The following is a 21102-nucleotide window of genomic DNA, read 5'->3' as shown; positions in this document are numbered from 1 at the left end:
CACAGTGGATGGGTCAGATGATACACAGTCAGTGAGAACAGGTAGGGCATGAGCACACAGCCCTGTAGGAAGCCAGTGCTAAGCTTCAGGGAGGTGGATGTGACATACCCAGCCCTCACTGTTTGTGGTTGGTCCCTCAGAAGGCCTTTGATCCAGTTGCAGGTGGAAGAGGGAAAATCCCAGTCAGTCAGCTTTTCGATAAGGATGCTTGGCAGAATAGTATTGAAGGCTGAGCTGAAGTCAGTGAAAAGCATCCTGACGTAGTTTCTGGGTTTCTCCAGATGGCTTGCTACAGAATGTAAGGCAGTAGCTATGGCGTTGCCTGTAGACCTGTTCCCCCTGTAGGCAAACTGATGTTTGTCAAAGTCTGGTGGGAGGCATGTCCTAAGGTGTTGGAGAACCAGTCTTTTGAAGCATTTCATCACTATTGACATTAATGCGATAAGTCTGTAGTCATTTAGGCAGTTAATTGCTATTTTCTTAGGGACTGGGACAATAGTGGCTGCTTTGAAGCATGTTGGAACACAGGCCATTTGCAGGGAGATGTTAAAGATCCTTGTCAGGACCCCTGTTAATTGATTGGCACAAGTCTTTACCACTATCCCTAGCACCCCATCTGGACCTGCAGCTTTACTGGGATTCACAGCCTTCTGTGCAGCTCTCACTTGATATTTGTATAGGGTGAGTGGCTGGGAATTAGAAGGCTGGCAGGCAGAGGCAATGAGGTCTGGTCTTTTCATCTTGTAGCGAGCGAAGATGTTCAATTTCTCTACCAACGAGGCATCAGCATTGACCGGTTCCTCGTGTTGCCCTTATAGTTAGTTAGGTCCTGCAGTCCCTGCCACACTTGCTTCAGGTTGTTATCTGCTGGATGCTTTGCTGCTTCCACAGGAGCTATTTGGGGAGGGCAATGTCTCATAGTTCAGAAATAAGGTAGGCTGGATGGCAGATCAAGCAGACTTGGATAAGAATGAAGTAGAATTGGTCCCATAAAATGGTAAGAAACTGGCTTAACTACTGTAGGATTAAAATTGTTATGAGGGAAGATGGAACTGATGGGAAGACCTGGTTTGGTTATGTGCATGCAGAATACATGCAAGTCAAACATTGTTTCATGAAGCACAAGTGCTGGTGTTGAGAAAGCTGTTTTAAGCAATGCAGTATTAATACCTAATTTTAAATCCTCCTTTTTTGTTGTTTTGTTTATATTTATTGGACACCTAGGTCCAATTTGTAATCTTAGTTACATGTCTAGAGGAATGTTTTTTTTAACCAAAGTTTCTTTGAGGATGATACTTTCTATATGGAGACTTAAAAGGTCCTTGGGCAGAACTTTGTTACCACTAGCTTATCTTAGGAGTGATGTCTAGAAGTAGTTTTGTTCTTTTCTGAAATGACTTAGCAGAGTACCTATGTCTTACATTAGGCAACAAAGACTTGATTTTTAAATCATATAAATATATTTTAGATATATTTGAATCGAGTGAACAGGATATTTGGAGTTTCAAATTTCCTTAAGTTATTTGCAGTTAATGGGCCAGTTGTTGTATTTATTCCTGTTGTATTTTTGTCTATATGGAGATTAGAATTTGCAGCAAATGGCCCAAAACCTGAATGGCAGACTTAAATTGGTTCGTAATATCTGTATACTACAAAAACTCTTGTCATGACCTTTAACTAGGTGAAATGATGCATCAGATGGTAACACTATTTTTTAATTAGGGTACCTCAATTTGGCTAATTTACAGAATATATCAAAAAATCCAGGACTCATGACTTCCAAGGGAATGAAATGTGGGAAAGCTTCAGTGCTATGGGCTACTGCTGCAATCATGTGATACTCATTTTCAACAAGGAGACAATTCCCCAGCCAGTCTTAAAATCCATCACTCTTTCTCCCACCCTGCAGTAGCCACTTACCTGTCTGCTGGAAGGAGAAGAGAAGGGGAAAGAAGGGAGGGATAGGGAGGAAGGAACCCCTGTATATACCTTTCCTAGGTCATGCTGCTCTCCCCAAAACCTTCCCTGATCTGTCCCACCCCATGTGCCTTTCCCGAAGCATGCAGCATCTCTTGTGCACCCTGCCCGATATGCACGACTCCCATGAGCTTTTCCCAAATATGTGATGCCCTATGGGCATCCCCACATAACCTTCCTGACCACTATCTCCCCCACACGATGTCCCTGACTAGCATAGCACCTCTTGCACACTCCCAAGCATTTCCAGGTACCCTTCCTAACCCATGTCATCTGCTCCCTGACATGCTCCCCCAACTGGCTAGGCACTTCTCAAACAGGTATGCCCTTTGCTATAGCCAATTGAATATAAATGAACTTATATTTAAATTCTGTTTCCAATAACAGATTAAGCAACATTTATACGCCATCATCAAATGCTTTAAAGTGTCTAAAGATAATTCTGGAATATTTTGTGTGTAGTAGAGTTCTAACTGAATTGGACAGGAAATATACAATTATTTAAAGATGTTTATCTTACTTAACATTAATGCAGTGAATATTTATTAAAATCATAATTTTTAAATAATTATCATATATAGCTACATCTTTTGGCATCCTTGCATGGTTTAGAAATAACCAGAAGCTAAGTTGGTTTCCTGGAATCAAGAATGGGAGCTTTTGTGCATGTTAAATATATTTCTCTTTAAAAACTTTAATACTTCAAAAGAAACCATGCATTTTAAAAGTTATTATAAATATGAAATATATCCTTTATTCCCTTAGGATAATATTTTTTTTCATTTTGTTCACTGATTAATGTAAAAAGTTAAATTGGATTATTCAGTACAGGGTCTTAATAAACATGTCTGATCCTTTGAGATCAATTAAAGAATATTTCCTGGAAAATAGATAGATTTGTGCTACTAATATTTGAAGAGTTAGGTTTTGTACTAAGAATTTATATTTTATCCATTGAGATTTGAAAAAATATTTCTGAATTTTTCATGTTATCTACAGATACAGTTCATCTTGCTTTTTCCTATTTGCACTAAATTTCACTTAACTAGAGTACCGAACTCACTAACATTGAATAATAAAATGGTTTATTTGCTATGTTTTCCTGAAAATAAGACCTATCCCAAAAGAAGACCTAGATTGATTTTTTACGTGTGCACCTAATATAAGCTCTACCCCAAACTAAGCCCTGGTTAAGATGGTGCCCACTTATTTCACCATCTGGTTGTACAAGGTGGAGTGAGGCGCATGTATAAAAATCAAGCTGGCGGGGTGGAGCTGCCCCATGCAGCCACTTATTTTAGGTCTCCCACGCCTTGAAACCTGCCTTGCTGTGATTTCTCCTGTGGCTGCCTGCGGCCGGACGCCACATGGGGCATTGCAGCAGGATGCTCCATGATGCGTCACACTGATGATGATGTTTGTGACAGGAGGCCACATGGTGCATTGCATCCACTCACATATGAAACAGCACAACAAGCTGTGTGGCCCCTTGCTGCGAGCAGCATCACTGGCACAACCTGCCATGCGGCATCCAGAAGAAGTCAGGCAGCAGTGTGACAGGTGTTGGGCCATGGAAGGCCTGACTACAGTGGTCCTAAGGTAAGCATGTAAGCCCGAACAACTGGGTCTTATTTTTGGAGAAATTTGCATAATTTTTATTTATCTTAAATACTTGCATTTATGATAAATGCCATTTTTTGCTTTTCTTAAATTTTAGAGGAAGTGCATATACTTCTTTAAATATTATTTTACTGAAAATCATATATTTTGTATATTGAACATTAAGCTTTATATTATAATTTCATTTTCAGTGCAAAGCAGCTAGTTCGTGGAGAGCCTAATGTCTCTTACATCTGCTCTCGATATTACAGAGCACCAGAGTTAATTTTTGGAGCCACAGATTATACTTCTAGTATAGGTATGTATTTGTTTTTTCATTTTAAACTGAAGTGATCAGTATATTGGAATGGAGAACAAAAGGTTACATGAGCATTACACAATCATATTTCTTCTAATTAAGGAATGAAAGAAAATAGAGGAAATACATTCAGCTGGTAGTTTCCTTTTTTCCTCTTTTATATGATCCATCATGGCTCTCTAGGGCAGGAGTGTCAAACTGGCAGGCCAGATGTGTCACGCACAGGCTATGCCCAGCCCAGCTCCGCGAATGGGAAAAACATCACATGATGACAACATGACGTAGCAAGTTTGACACTCGTGCTCTAGAGTCCCCAAAATAAATGTAGCAGACTCACAGCTGGTCTCCTTGATCTATAAATATAACCTGTACATTTTAAGAGGTAAAGAACCTGGCGTTCTATATCCTTTATATACCATCCAGGAAACTCAAAAGTGTTTAAATGTTACATGAAATAAGTTTGGGCTTCTTTTCAGGCATCAAAGTACGTGTGAAGGAAGATAATGATCATCAACCAATCACAATCCATTTCCAAAGCAGATATGATACTAGATTGCCTGTGCTTCATAAGATGCTACTAACTAATCTCAAAGGGAGGCATATTAGAAGGCTTAATTGGGCCAAGGTAGATACTAAGATAATATCTATCTTCTCAATTTGGAATTGGCCCAGACTTGGAAAAACTCTGTTTTTTCCTCTACCCAACGTCCAAATAAAATCCATACCCAGTACACTGTGTCTTTCATTGGGAAAAATTTTAATAGATAAAGTTCCCATCAAATCTGTCCACGTGCCAGAAAGTTACTGAGGGCAGTAGGGTCTCCACGTTGTTTTGCTTCCAAGGAATTGCAAAAGAGCAACATGGTGACATGAAGTCATAAGAAAAAATGGATTTTCATATTTTTAAAGGGATTGGGGTTTTATCTTGTTTTTAATAAAGCAGGTTTGTTAAGATAACTGGAAGGTTTAAAAAATGTCCCTTGAGTAAAATGTGATTCTTAGTATACCGTAGCCATAACGGAATACATTTTTTGGTAACAATCCATATGGAGTTTATCATTGCCTTTTTTTCCTCCTCAATCTACAATCCAGCTTCAGATTCCTAGTATTAATCAGGCCTGATCGTGCTCATCTTTCTAAGATCACACATATTTGGCTAGGTGCTTACTAAGACTCTAGATGTTTACAAAGCTAATTTTAATTATTATTTTTATTTTAAAAATAAATAGAAAATTGCCCTAGTAAAAATCAATGAGTTTATAGTAAATTTATTGAAATAATCTGTGGGGGCTGTTGAATGGTGCCCTGCAAGATCTCAGTTTCTGGACTAGTGGATGAGTACTACATCAGATATTCCAACTGGGGTTTTTGTTTTGGGTAAAAATAGTACATTGTACTCATGAAGAATAGACAGTACCTGCAGCTTGGATATGACTTCCCTGTCATTTTCTTAATTTTAATATTGCTGTTTCCCAAAGTTAATTTAAGCAATGAATAATGCAAGCCATATTTAAAATTGATTCCCTCCCAAGCCATGCTTTATTAAATTTACAGTGCATTTTAAAATTATTTATCCTTTTAAGTTTGTTTCCATTTTGAGATAGAATTTACAATAATTTAATAATTTAAAATTTCTTTGAAATCCACCCCTTGTCAACTTTAGACACATTAGAATTTAATGATTCTTATGCAAAGCTCACTTCTGGCAAGGAACTTCATACTGAGGTTCTTTTTTTCTCAGGGGCTGAGAATAGTTGGAAACAGATTTCTGAGAAGAGGAGACTAAAGCCACTTCCCATTTATTATTAGCATTATCACTACTGCAGTCACTGCTTCTTTTGCTGAAGCTTCTAAAAGCTCCTATGCTTACCGTTACCACAAGGCCCATCAGCCATAAAGTCTTATTGAAGAAGCAATCTAATAGTTGTTAAGACACCAGGTAGAAAGTGGGAGACCATGCGTTCTTAACCATAAAATCCGGCTGGGTGATTTTGGGCCAGTCACACTCTCTCAACCCAACTCCCTACACAGGATTTTATGGGGGAAAAGAGCAGGAAGAAGTGTGTTGGATAAGTTTGCTACCTTGAGTTATTTGTAAACAAAGGCAGGGCATAAATAAATGTTTCCAGAATTATTTTTTCTTCATTATTTTATTGTTTGCAGAATGTGGCTGATACCATATGATGGGGACTGGCAACATGCCAGTCCCCATAAAACTTCTTTGGTGTTACTGACCTTCCAGAATGATACATTTTAGATGAAGGTCGCATGAAATATTTGATGTTTTGATTACTTTAAAATGGTTTCTTTTCAACATCTACAAATTCTCATTAGGATAGCTATTACCTGAAAAGATTGCTGAGTCCTCAGTAGTGTTGTGATTCTGCTTGAATATATCATTCTAGTCATTATATTTTAAGGATAAAGCAGAGAAAACTATTGGAATGATGGGCTTCAAGAAAATATAGATTTGTGCCTTTTTAACTTCGAGAGGAATTTATAAGTATGTATAGCATGAAAAAAGTGTATTTGAATAGGTTTTTTTCTTTCCCAAAATACTAGATCTCCCAGCAATTCATTGAAATTAAATATGGGGAGATTACATGACAGTAAAAAGCACACAATACTTAAAAATGCTTATTTAAATACACGCTAAACTGTTGTACACAGACAATATTAGCTTATGCAGTGAAAATCTTCCAGTTTAACTTTGCAACATTCTGCTGCCAAATGAATTAATGGTCACCACGTTTTAAAAGAGGAGCAAATCTGTAAAGGATACAGTTAGCAAAAGTTACTAATCTTCATGTTTTTATTCTGAAAAATATAAATAACACACACATGTCTCCAGAAGTTGTGGATGCTCCAGCACTGGAATTATTTAAGGAGAGATTGGGCAACCATTTGTCTGAAATAGTATAGTACTTCCTGCCTGAGCAGGGTGTTGGAGTAGAAGACCTCCAAGGTTCCTTCAAGCTCTGTTATTCTAACTCTGTTATTCAACAAAACTCTGTGTTCTGTTATATAAGATATTGGACTAGGAATAAGGAGAGCCATGTTGAAATCCATCCCCTTAGCTACGAGTACTCATTGGATGACTTTAAGCCAGCACTCTTTGTGAAACCAATCTCCCTCAAAGGTTGTTGTGGGTGAAAAAATTCTAGATCCGCTATCCTGAGCTTATAAAGAAAAGGTAGGACATAAATTTGGAAACAAACTAAATAGCAGCACGCTGATTGCAGAAATAAGAGTATTGGAATATAAAGGCCCTGAATGCTGTATGTGCCCCATGGTCTCCAGATTGCTTATTCCTTCTCTAACAGAATGAACTTAAAAGGTGAAAAAAATGATATATATATCATATGTGTTTGTGTGTGTGTGTGTGTGTGTGTGTGTGTGAAGTTTTTGCGGGTACTTACATGTATGGCTTTGTTCGGGTATTTTCCCACGTCATTATAGTTGTGCTTTTAAAGTTGTAGCAACGTTTCGGCAGAATCTCATCTGCCATCATCAGGCTTATGTATTATGTTCGTCTGTGAGTCAGACTTTCACAGCCATTTCTGTTTTAAATTTGGTGATAGCCTACTGCTGTGCCAGAATGGTTTTTTCTTCATCCTGATTGGTTGGGAGTCTTGGTCTGTGTTTATTGGTCTTGGAGTTTGCTGTGTTCTGCTTGAATCAAGCCTGATGATACAGAAGCCTGATGATGGCAGATGAGATTCTGCCGAAACGTTGCTACAACTTTAAAAGCACAACTATAATGCCGTGGGAAAACACCCAAACAAAGCTGAATACCATACATATGCATGTACATATACATATACATACACACACACACACACACATATCTATATATATATATCTTAAGTTTTCGCGGGTACTTACATGTATGGCATTCAGGTTTGTTGGGTATTTTCCCACGTCATTGTAGTTGTGCTTTTAAAGTTGTAGCAGCGTTTCAGCAGAATCTCATCTGCCATCATCAGGCTGATGATGGTAGATGAGATTCTGCTGAAACGTTGCTACAACTTTAAAAGCACAACTACAATGACGTGGGAAAATACCCAAACAAAGCTGAATGCCACACACACACACACACACACACACACACACTTACATACTTACATACATATACACACACACACACATACATACATACACACACATACACATACACACACACACTGTCTTCTTCCTTATGTATAAATTTACTTATATTTGTGATGTAGATATAGCCATAATTGGATATGCAGTTCTTGTAATGGTCCCCTGTTTTCTCCCTCTCTCTCTAGATGTTTGGTCGGCCGGTTGTGTGTTGGCAGAATTATTATTAGGACAGCCAATTTTCCCAGGGGATAGTGGTGTAGATCAGTTGGTGGAAATAATTAAGGTAAGAGGGTTTTCTATTATCTGAACATCATTTTAAAATATAAAACAAAACAATTTTTTCTAAATTCATGTGTCTAGTTAAAACTAAATGCAATACCTTTTAAAGTAAGGAACAAATATTGTGGAGATAACCAACTACAATTGTGGTGTCTTAACTGATTTTCCAAAGATGGGGAAATTAATTTTCCATATTCTAGAAGATTGCTGAAGCCAAAAAAAACAAAAAAGCAGAAACCCTAAATATCAACAAAAAGTAAAAGGTTGAAAATTCCTTAAACTAAGGAGAAATTTATTCTAACCTGGTTACCGTTTCTTACTTATATTCACAGTGTTTCTATTGTGTGTGATTCACACATAAAGAGGTTATTTACCTACTCAGAGCCTTTGGAATCTTCTAGAGATAATAGATTTGAAGATAGATTTTTTAGATTTGTCCTTACTTTACATAATTAAGTGCAATGCCCATTAATCTCAAGTTTGTTTTCAGCTACAATGACCAGACAGAACAGTCTTTGGAGTTTCATCATTCAAGTCTTTTAAGAATTTATCCATTTGATTTAGCATATTTGGCCCTCGAAGTTGGATATAGCACTCATGATCACTCTTTCTCCAAACATCTCATCCTAACCTTCCGGCCCTTTCTAGCCAAAGTTCTGTTTTTCTTCTTTGTCTAGATCAAACTTTATAAACTGCTAGAATGAAGCCACCTTCTTGGCTTTGTTGTTGGCCAAAAATAAGTCATTATTGGTACATATTTCTGGCAGAAACCGACATACCAGCAGATGGGCCAGGTTTTATATCTCTCCATATTCATAAAATGTGTTGTTATCCACTAAGAGCCTTCACTTGAGCATATTGGGTTTGCATTTAGGCACTTCCATTTTATTTGATCACAACTTACAGACAGAATCTTGCTAGATTAAATTTACACTACTCATACTCTAACAGGATATACTCTGGTAGATTCTAGGGAGTGGCTATCCTAAATCTCTTCCTCATTATCCCATCCAGCTAGGGGTTGTGTTGTCTCTTGTCTCTCCCTCTCCCCTCCACACTTTTTTTTTTTTGAGGGGGAGAATATATTCCTTCCTTCCTGGGAAACTGCAACTTAACCATTTTGTAATTCTATAGCTAACGCTCTAGGGAAGATTCTTCCTTCAGATAAATAACCCTTATCTTTTTGCCTTGAGGATACCTACATAGCAAACTCTTATAACCATTGTTAAGCTTCTCCAAAATGGGTTTAGTGCAGTCACTCATACACAATAGCTCTCTTTGACTTTGCCATTTATATTTATAATGACTTTGCCATTTTTGTTTGTCCTAAAAATGTAAATCAAGACTCTCTCACTCTAGCCTATGATCATTCAGACCAAATGCAGAACATCTTCCCATAGTGAAACACACACACAAAACCGGGAGGAGAGAGATACTATGGGACATAAATCACAAAACACCTTATAGTAACAATAAGTGGCATGTGGTTTAGTATTGACATCCAGAAAAATGAGTAGTATCCCATTCGCCTTCTCCAATGTAGTCTCTGACATAGGTCATCCACCTGGACAGCCAAAGCAGTTTCAATGCCATATCTTAAAGGAAATGCTAATTGAAATTAGTTTGAAATGTACCTGCAGCTGGATTCTACCCATTTTTTTCTGACACTATAATCAGGAACAGGCTATTTGATCTTTTTTGCACGTGTGCATGCACATGCATGTATGTGTGTAATTTTTATTAAGGATTTCAATTACAATAGAAGAAAAGAGAAAGAAAGAAGTTACTTCCAGCCTTTATCACATCAAGTAGAAACATCGCTATAACTCTTTGCCCCCTTTTAGTCAATTTACAACCAATTATCTTTTTATCTCATATCCCATATCCTATTTATAGACAAGCCATAAAGCATCATTTTTTCAGGCCTAATGTCAACAGAAAGTTCTTTTATGATTTGTATGTCCAGTGTGATTTCTTTCCATGTCCTTCTTGTAACCTGTCATTTGTGGGGTCATTTTCAATGCCATGTCTGTCTTGTTGAATAAAATTGTTCCTCATCTATCTGTTAGGAAGCTTATGGTCACAAGTGTGGTCAGGTACAGCTAGCTGATTTAGTTTAGCTACAAAAATATATGGAATGATGATATTGAATGCTGAACTAAAGTCTACAAAGAGGACCCTTGCACAAGTCTTTGGAGCTTCAAGGTGTTGTAGGATGTAGTTCAGAGTCATATTAACAGCATCATCTGATGATCTATTTGCTCAGTAGGCAAATTGCAAGGAGTCTAACAGCGGATCCGTGATGGTTTTCAGGTGGGCCAGCACTAACCTTTCAAAGGTTCACCATGTCATCATTTATTTTACAAAAAGAAAACCAAAAGCCATATGTAAGCCACGCATACACCCTTACTGCTTCCATAAGTAGGAAGAGGCTAAGTAGATTAGCTGAGTACTGCTAATCAAGTGGTCTTGATAAATTGATTATCAGCAAATGTGACTTCCTCTTATAAAGCCTAGGTTTTAAGACTCCAGTACTGAGATGTGTGTTAACACAATGCGAAGAGTAAAGACATCAGCCTTGATCTTAGAGAATAATTGCTGCTGCTCATCAATCTGGTTTTATAAGGGCATTTCCAAACAATTTAGAGTCCATTATTCTACAGTGAGGAAGATTATTTACAAGAGGAAAACATGTTTGTGTTTGAAGTCTGCTTGCTTCTAAAGTGATTCCATCATTAACTCTGTATGAGGTAGCATTCTTCCAGGTGGAATCAGTTCACAATTTGGGGGTCCTTTTATATTCCCACAGCTCCTGCTCAAGTAGCGGGTACTAGCTATTGCTAAGAGTATTTGCTCAGCTCAGTGTAGTGCACTAATTGAACCATTTCCTGGAATAGAAGGGATTATTAACTCACTGTCTTATACCTTCGTCACTTTGGTTGGACTATTATACTACGGAACATGGTGTTGCCCTAGAAGTGTATTTAGAAGGTGTAGTTCATCTAGAATATGGTAGCTCATGTGGTGATGAGTGCTCCTCTAAGTATCCATGAAATACATTTATTCCAAGAATTGTACTGGTTGCTCTTTGGCTTCTGGATGCAATTCTGACTCCAGCTTGAAGCGCAGGTGGCAATTCTGCTTAGCAGAATTTTCATGCAATTTTGTGTTGTATACCAATTGCACCCTTTCCTGGACCGTGAAACCCAGCCCTCAGTCACTCATACCCCATCATTGCTTGGTTGGATTATTGCAGTGCGGTCTACATGGGGCTATTCTTGAAAAATATTGAGAAACTACAACTGGAACAGAGTACAGCAATGCGGGCAGTTTTGGAGGCTCCTAGGGTGGTGCATGTAACACTGCTTTTACAACAGCTGGATTGGTTGCCCGTTTGCTTTTGGGTCCAAAAGAAAATCTTGGTTAGGCCCACCCCACTCTCAACAGTAGAAGAACTTAATTGAAGAACTTCAGTTAAGTAGAAGAACTTCAGATTTAATTGGATCAGGAATTTCAGCTAGTGGAGCCAAGAAGAATTACTTTCTCTGCTGTGGCCCACACCCTCTGGAACATCTTGCCTCCAGAGAAGAAATCTGCCTCTACCATTCTGGAAGGACCTTAAAACCTGATACTGTCATTGGCTTGGGGTACTGATTGGGCGTGGCTATGCTGGAGGTGGTTGATTGAGTGAGAGACAAACATCTAAGCCCATCCCGTCTGTGCTCTTGCTTTTAACCTTTTATTTAATTGTTAATTATAATGCTTATATTTATGCTTTTATGCTATTGTAAGTAACCCTGAGTCACTCTGGATAGTGAAATGGGTATATTATAAGATATAAATTTTATAAATAAATTCTTATTTATTAATATTAATAATTATAATTATTAAAGATAATAATGCTTGTTATCTTTCAAGCCCTTCATGTTCAGAGCCTGGTATCTGAGACCATCTTATTCCCTGTCCTTCCCTATAGGTTCTAGCAGGATTAGGGTCAGGCTTCTTTGTATCTTCTCACTTAACGATTGGCATTTTTAGGGGCTAAATAAGTGTACTTTTCAGTGTTTTCCTCTCCCCTCTCGATGCCATTTCTGATGGCATTTATCCAAAGTGTAATCTGCCCTTTCCCTTCTGGCCTATAGGAAGTTGATGAAAACTTGATGTTTCTTCAAACTAGGGGCTGACTTGTTATAATAACCTCATTTGTCAAAATAGTTCTCTATTATTACTAATTTTATTAGTTATAATTCCAACCTCATAGGAATATTGCTGCTTTTAACTATGTTTTTAATCCTGATTGTGTATTCAGCAAGTATATGCTGATATATTTTATCTGTAGAGAATTATCACAGTATGCCTCCCAACTGTTTTGGTTTCCCTTCCCCATGATCTTGCAAGAAAAAAGATGTTTCATATTATATTAAAATATACTTCATTCCTTCACATCCAAAGTATTTGTTCTATAATAAATCCACCATAGATCAACAAACTGAAAATTTGATTGAAGCATTCAAGGACATTCTCCAAAGTCAAACTGTGGAATAAATTAGGCAATGCTATGGTTAATTGGTATATAAACACAAAATGCACTCCACTTTTACTGTGCAAATATAGCATTGGTGTTTTCATTTAAACCCTCCCCCCCAATTCATTGGTGTTTACATTCAGTTTTTATTCTGGCAGTTCCCATGAACAGTGGGACAGTGTTCCACTGTGACAATCAATAAATATGTCTGGAGCAGCCCAAGATTGTTTGCATTTTGGGAAAAAATAACTCTGTTTTTGTATGCAAAGGCAGAATATATTCCAAGGTTCCAGACAACATTGTCTTGGTTTCTGCATGGTCTTCTACTAATCCCCCTCTGCTGAAGATAGTCTTTGCAAATATGCCTCTTTCTTATCTAATGGTCGCCATAGTAGCCAAGGGTTGCTACAGTATTATAATTGGCTTACATGATTATCCTCACCTATTGAAACATTCTGAGTTAATATTCCTCAATCAGAGACAGACATAATGCCTAGATCTTTGGAGGATTCAATCCTATTTTTCCTTAGGAGTAAGGTAGATGGGGTTCCTATACCCTGTCCGAAATCCTCTAAAACTTTTATTCTGCTAAATTTAGTATTTAAGCTAAATACTCAGCTAAATCCAGTCCTTTCAAGACTAAAAAAACAAGCATTTTGGCCTCTTGAGTTTCAGGTTCATGATGTTTTGGCATTGTAACTTTCATAAAGATGCACTTTGAGGCTATCTCTCTGTTTTTCTAATTCACATTTTATAAAATATTTCGTCCATTTTAGTCACCTACATTGTTACTTGTCCCAGCTTATTTTTTGTGTGATCCTATTTGATTTTCAAAGCTTTTCAGACTGGTGGCTAATGCTCACATTCATCTTTGCAATACCAGACTTTCAATAGCCTGCCAAGAGGGAGAGTTATATGAATTGCATTAGGATCAACAGCTCCTTAACCTTTATTGGGATAAAGTGCCTTTCATCCAGATATTTCCTTTCTACCACATTCCACTAGGGAATGGACATTTTACCTGCCTTTTTTATCATATGTAATATGGTTAATGTAAGGATTTCTGTCAGGAAATCCGGAAGCAATAAAAGTTTTTGAATAGGTTCAGTGTAGTCAAAATCCAAGTCTGTGAATTCATAAAAGACAATTTAAAAGTTCATCAGTACTGTACAAGTCTGAACATGGCTGTGACTTAAGATTCCTGTAAATTTTGTTTGTTTGTTTGGTTAGTTGCCTTGGTTTACTTTGAAAACCAGTTTTTGCCTTTTGTTTTGCACCAAAAAGTTCTGATACTGCACATAGGCTCAAGGAAACTAAAATACATACCATACTGGATTGTATTTTTTGGTATTTTTTATGCAGTGAATTTACTGTGTGTTAAGGGTAATGATCCCTTTCTTGAAGAAATGTTTAATAGTTCATCCTTTTTATTTTCCAGGTCCTTGGAACTCCTACAAGAGAACAAATTAGAGAAATGAATCCAAATTATACAGAATTTAAATTTCCTCAGATTAAAGCACATCCATGGACTAAGGTGAGTCTGAAATGGTTGTGTGTGTATGTGTGACGGGGCATATTCAACACTGAGGTCTGTATATTTATTTTCACAAGCAATAAACAAAACTGTCACATTATATTATGTAATAGTTCCATAAATTGCTAATCTATATTCAGAATAATACTTTCGTTGATAAGACTGAAATATACAGATTTTTCTTCTCATCTGCAATCAAAATGGAATGGAATGGAGATGGACAGTCACAGGCTGTGGCTACACTCTTATCTTGTTTTTTGAAAATCCACTTCAGTGCTATTTGATGTTTTTACTGAGATTTTGCAAAAATAAAAAGGTACAATTTTAAGCCCATATTTTTAGCCCAAACTCTTCCTAAAAAATGAAAACGTTGAAGATTTTAGCTACACTCCCTATATTCCTTAGAGGCTAAATATGTATTTTAGAGTAAAAGTATGGTGTAAAGGTTTACAAAAATCTAGTTGAGCAATAAAAAAAACCAACTATTCACGTCCATGCAACTTACCAGTTTTATCTCCAGTCAAAAGCATAATACAGAGTTCTCTTTCTTCCATATAACAGTTAAATCAGATTGTCCTTTTTTACAAGAACAAGAAACTAATCTTTTTGAAGTTTATTTCTCTCTTTTTGAAAAAGTGGGCCAGGCCTTCCCTTTCACAGGAGATTCTTCCTCATAGATTGAAGTTTGCAGTTTCACAGTAGCTTTTATTCTGATTGTAGACTCATATTTGCAGTTTGAGGACACCTTACAATTGTAACAAAGTTTACTTGCTGGCAAGGGATATAGTGTAAAGATGGTTGAAGCTATAGGATGATATGAGAACAATCAACTAGGTGGACAGTTGTGTTGCTGAACCTCAGTCAAGTTCTGTGTAATCTTTTGAAAGGAACAAAGAATAGAATAGAACAGAACAGCAGAGCTGGAAGGGATCTTGGAGGTCTTCTAGTCCGGTCCCCTGCTGAAGCAGGAGAACCTATACCAGTGATGGCTAACCTTTTTGTTGTTGCATGCCGAAAGTGCGTGTGCGCACATGCTTGCTTGCACCCATAATGCAGTGCACACGTGTGCCCCTGCGCATGCGCTCCCCCTGCCCCCCGTGTATATGGTGGGACCCCCCATGCTTCCCCTGCCCCCTGCGGATGCACACATGACCCCCTCATGCTCCCGCCCCCTGTGCATGCGTACACAACCCTCCCACATGTGCCACACCCATGCATGCACAGCAGATACCTAACAATTGGCTGGCAGGAGGTGCACGCGCATACACAGTGGAACTGAGCTGGGGCAATGACTCGTTTACGGGCAGGGATGGCTCTGTGTGTCACTTCCGGCATGTGTGCCATAGGACATTGTCCAGTCTCTTCTTAAAAACCTCCAGTGATGGAGCGTGTATGATTTCTAGAGGTAGGCTGTTCCACTGGTTAATTGTCTTCACTATTAAGAAGTTTCTCCTTAATTCAAACTTGCAGCCGTTCTTCATATGGTTTAACCTCCAGGCCTTTGATCATTTTAGTTGCTCTTCTCTGAACTTTTTTCCATTAACATTAATAGAAGAGCTTACTTGGTTGACCTAATCATTTGGAAGCAATATTTCTGAACCCCAAAAAGATCTTGTCAGTAATCTTAACATATTTCAGTTTGAGTCTCTCTCTTACTGACTTTTAGGAATAATGAAGTTTAAATTTTATTACTTGTTTTATATTAGACTAGATCTTGATGATGATACTAATTACCTCATTGTCTGTTTGCACCTGAGATCTTAAAATGATAAATCTTTTTGATAAAACCATTAGATTATTTTGAGAAATCAGAAGCCTAAGGCACGACATTGCAGCCAGTCTGAACTAAAACACATTCATGCACTTTTTAGTTGATTTTTAGTGATTACAAAAGAAAGGAAAAGAAATGAATGTTCTTAACGCATACATACACTGTGTGCACAGTTATTAGGCAAATTGTATTTTGGAGAATTAATTTTATTATTGTATAACTACAGTGCTCTCGGTCAATCAAAAATGTTAATAAACCTCAAACCTGAATATTTAAGAAAGTAAAAGTGAACTTTTGGCTTTCTTAGGAGAATATCTATGTGTGCACAATTATTGGGCAACTGTTAATGTGCAGAATTAGAGCAGCTAAATTAAAAACAAAAATTTGCCCATCTCACTTGTTTATTTGCATCTGTTAAAATGAGAATAATAAACAACTTATTAACTTATGCTTATATCCACTAAGCATTTAAATTTATACAGCTTGGAAAATATGCACACAAAGGATGATATGGTCAAAATACTTGCCTAATAATTGTGTACACAGTTTACAGTAAATGACTAATCTTAAGAAAAATATAAAGCTATAGTATACTGAAATGTGCTGGCAGAAGATGGAATGTTGCATATGGAATCTTCTTTTCTGTGAGACAGCATTCTGAATCAGACATGATACTCAAATTTGTTTCTTGGCTTATAAATGATGAAATGATTCATTATTTTATGCTCTTCGGACTAGCTTCTATGCAAGCTTTAGAAATTAGTCCAGTTTTGGAAATCAAGACATTTTCTTGATTTCACTAACTCTTTGCTTTCTCAATTATAATTTTAAATCATACAGAAAGAGTTGTTTCTTTTGTAATTTTCCATGCTATTGGCTAGATCATGTCTTTCCTTCTGTACCCCAGATTTCCTTTCAAAGACTGGTGGTTCTTTTCTAAGACTCTTCTCTAAGGCTCCTCATGTAAGATTATCTTATTTGATGTATTCTTGCATACACTCTAAACAAAGAAAAGTCACATCATAAACTTTAGTAAGTAGCATGAGAATGAATATGTAGGCTTGTATAAAACTTTTTGAACAATGCCAAAATGGCAAACTTTTGGTAGATTGCCTCCATTATAAAAATGCTCACACTTAAATGTGCTTAATACTCTGGTATGTTTAATATATGTATTTATTTGAAGAGCTCCTTCCCCTCGAAAGTATTTTTAAAAGGCTTAAAGTTAATTCATGGTACATAGAGTTTGCCATGTCACTAACACGTCTCCTGCAACCTTTGGAGCCAAAGAAAAAAAGTTAAATATGAGCCCATATTGAGGGAAATTGCCCCCAGCATTGTTCTAAGATAACAGACATGTGAGTGGAATGTCTTCATTGCTTTTGATCCATTCCTGGTAATGGAAGGAAGGAAGAAAAAGTATATTCTTGTTTATTTTCAGACCAATATGAATTTTTTTAAACTTAAGAATTATAAGAGCTTTTTAATATGGTCATAATGCAAAAATGTTGGTATGTTTGGGAAATGATTGGGTAAGTTAAATTAAGGACTGTATTGGAGTGCCTGGTGAACTGAATCTTGAAGGTTGTAATGAAGATGACTTTTTGGTATAGAAATGTTAACAAGGAAGGACAGGTCCTGTAACACAGAGAGACTTATTGTAACACGATAACTTTCTATGATTTGGGAAGATGGAAGAAATTCAATTTTAAAAAATCTAAAGTTAGAATATATAAAGTATATATTTATATGTATAAATAATTACATATACAAATTTAAAATTATATATACATTTATAAAATTATATCTAATATTAACAAAATAAAATTACTTTAGTCCTAAGAGGTCCAGTTGTACCGTTTAATACTTTATCAGCTCCTTTTTGCAGTGGTTACTAGTCTATTTGTCACTGTTATATTTTCCCAGGAACAACAGAAACAAATTGAGCTTGGCCGTAGAGAAATTTGATTTTAAATTCAAACATTTGTAAGGATTATTAATTATTAATATTATTATTGATTATTAATATAAACAATAGTATATTAAATTGTTAAAATTATGTGATACATGTATTTGTGTATTGTATTAATATTTATATTAATAATATAAATTTTATAAATAATAAATAATAGCAGGGAGTTTTAGCCAAAATAAGCAATACTACATGGATAACAGTTATGAGTTCTTGAAGGTGCTTTGCCTAATACAAATATACTTGCAAACTTAAAAAAATAATTTATCAAACATGTTCTGTCCTTTTTTTATGTTTTATAGTAGCATATATATACTTTACCAATTGGAGGATGTGTTCTTGCCATGCTAACTAATACCTAACAAGCTGAAGATTCAGAGAAAAAGGTTCTTCAGGATGATTTTTTAGAACTTTTATTTGATTTTATTTGTTCTCTGACAATATTTATGAATATGTCCCAAATTAGCTAGCTTGTTCATGGGTTGGTCAAGTTAATTCACATTTCAAAAAGGTTATATGACTTTAACACCTGTAGGAGTTACATCATGGAATATAATGTGAAATCTAAAATGATTATCACATATCAACTCTAAGCATAGCAGGTCTGCTTTACCTAACTGTATACATGTAAATTTATTGTGAACAGTGTACAGTCAGTTGAAGTCAGGCAGTGCCTAAATTGAATTAATTAACTGAACAAATTTTATAGGGTGCAATGAGATAGTAATGACTATTTAAAAAAATAAATACATTTTTTCAAGGTGCATTGGAAAATGCAATGTTTAGCAGCTGATATTCAGATGCTCGTTCTCTCCAGGTAAGGTAGTTGTGCTCATGATGATTCATCACTCTGAGAGGCAGGAAACAGGAATTTCACTTAAAAAAAAAAAGAATAGGTTCTGCAACTTGAAAAGGTTTGCAAATACCAGACTGAGATCATTTCTGTGGTTTTGGCCATGAAGACAGCAAACAATTCCTTGTGCATGACAAACATTGAAGCCTGACTGAAAATTACAATTTTTGGTTTATGTATTTGCATGCATATATATATATATATCAGAAATATAACCTTTCCTCTCTGATATATATCTATCTATCTCAGAAATATAACCTTTGCATGCATATATATATATATATCAGAAATATAACCTTTCCTCTCTGATATATATCTATCTATCTCAGAAATATAACCTTTCCTCTCCGATTTGCCAGAGGACAAGAGACATTTTTTTCAGAATAAAGCGATTTATTTTGCTAAGCAGGAATAAAACATAATTTTTCATGCAGCTGCTTTCAGCAGTCAAAACTATGCTATTTTGCACTGTTCTTGTGTCACTATTCTTGGCTCTATTCCATTGGCATCTGATTGGAGACTAAAGATAGAAGTGAAGACCTTCCATTTCATAAGGATAGTTAATAGAGCAGTAAAATTAATGCTACTTGGATAGTGTTCAAAAGCTTTGATCAACAATCCACAAATGGGACTTGTATCATTTTATTTATTTTCTTCTCACTACCACCCATGGGTTTGTTGACAGTTGTTTTCTCATTGGAAAGCAATTAGTGGTAAGATTTTATTCTTATGTATTTTAGTTTCTTGATCTAGTGAAGTGAGTTTTTAATATGTTTTGTGCTTTACCAGAGTTTTAGCTTGATTCACAACAGTTTTCTTCTTTGCTTGTTATGGCTAAGAAAAAATATACAGCATACAATAGATTAATAATGTATTCCTTTTTTATTGGAGATTTGAGTTCCAGCTTTTAATGGGAAGAATTAATGTTCTGTTCTGATGTATATAGTGAACAGTTACGTTAGAGCAAACTGAACAAAACATACTAAAAAAACCTAAGAAAAAAAATCAAATAAATGAGTCACATTAGTTTTGAAGAGTTTGCAAGTGTATTTATATCAACAAGTAGCCAATTCAAGAGTTTGTAATAACTGATTTTCAGTTATTTTAATTCATTGATTTAAAATTCAGTACTGTGTTCATTATATGCAGTGCACATTAAATATACAGCAGCTTAAATAAAAAACTATAGAATCTGAGATATGATTGCCTAAAAAGACTTAAAATATATGTTGACACTAATAAAGTAAATGATGTCACATAATAATGGCAAGATAAAGACATTGTAAAATAAATGTAGGATTGGATTGCCAATAACTTTATGAAGCTATTCCCTGAAAAGCAAGTATATATGTTTTTTTTATAAATATTCAATAGTTGCACAATTGTTTCAAGGAAAAAAATCTTTAAAATTCTAATTTTGGCTTCTTTTTATAAATGTGTAGTATCACTAGTACATTTTCCACATGTCCTTGTTAAAAAAATCACTTTTATTGACTCTCCTCACCCCCAAATAAAACTTTTTTTAACAGAAAAGGAAGTCCTTTGGCTAATCTTGTTTTGGCACTTTTTGAACTCATGGTTTGAAAATTTCATTTTTTATAAATGAAAGAATTCTCAACCACTTGCTGAATGCAGTATAGTTCCATGATCAGAACACTTGGGTAGGACTGGGTTCATGCAGAATGTATGTACATTGTGCTTTATTCCTTGACTTTTGATTCATTCCTTTTTCTCTTCTATGTTAAGACTACTATGTCTTAACTGCTGTTAAGCTGCTGTTTTCTTTCATATTGCACTTCAATAGGCCAAATCTGTCAAAATTCTTAGCATCATATTGTAGCTTCATTCATATTCTCAGTTAACTACATATCACTACTCCTGCAGCATAGAACAGCAGCTAGGATTTTCCAGCAGTTTCAGAGGACAACTTTTGAGTGGCTGTTCCATGTCTTTAACGAGCAGTTCCAGTTTCACTTAAAAAAACAACTACACAGAGTTATTGCTGAATACAATATTTCTATTACAGCCAAGTAAAATTCTATGATACTTGTTCTCCAGTGTGCTGTATCCTTAACTGCAGGTGGTAGAGCATGTGGCATGTGGGACAAAGTTTTAGAAATTTATATTAAACTTGGAAAATGTACCACTTTAAAAAATCTTATAGAT

General features: G+C 36.0%; 1 protein-coding gene across 24 annotated transcripts in view; it reads left to right on the top strand.

Moving 5' to 3' along the window:
- Nucleotides 1-21102, top strand: part of GSK3B (glycogen synthase kinase 3 beta) — a 148959-nt gene that overhangs the window by 63795 nt on the left and 64062 nt on the right. For all 24 annotated transcript variants that reach the window (XM_087926154.1, XM_087926150.1, XM_087926146.1 and 21 more), the window contains 3 exons: nucleotides 3789-3895; nucleotides 8188-8285; nucleotides 14245-14340. In XM_087926154.1, coding sequence (XP_087782280.1) covers nucleotides 3789-3895; nucleotides 8188-8285; nucleotides 14245-14340 — 301 coding nt within the window. The remainder of the gene's footprint in view (nucleotides 1-3788; nucleotides 3896-8187; nucleotides 8286-14244; nucleotides 14341-21102) is intronic.

This window comes from Pseudonaja textilis, chromosome 2 (genome assembly GCF_049901715.1).
Source record: "Pseudonaja textilis isolate UNSWEBS1 chromosome 2, rPseTex1.2, whole genome shotgun sequence".
Classification (NCBI taxonomy): Eukaryota; Metazoa; Chordata; class Lepidosauria; order Squamata; family Elapidae; genus Pseudonaja; species Pseudonaja textilis.
The sequence above is the reverse complement of the archived record's forward strand: the minus strand, read 5'-3'. Positions and strand labels throughout refer to the sequence as shown.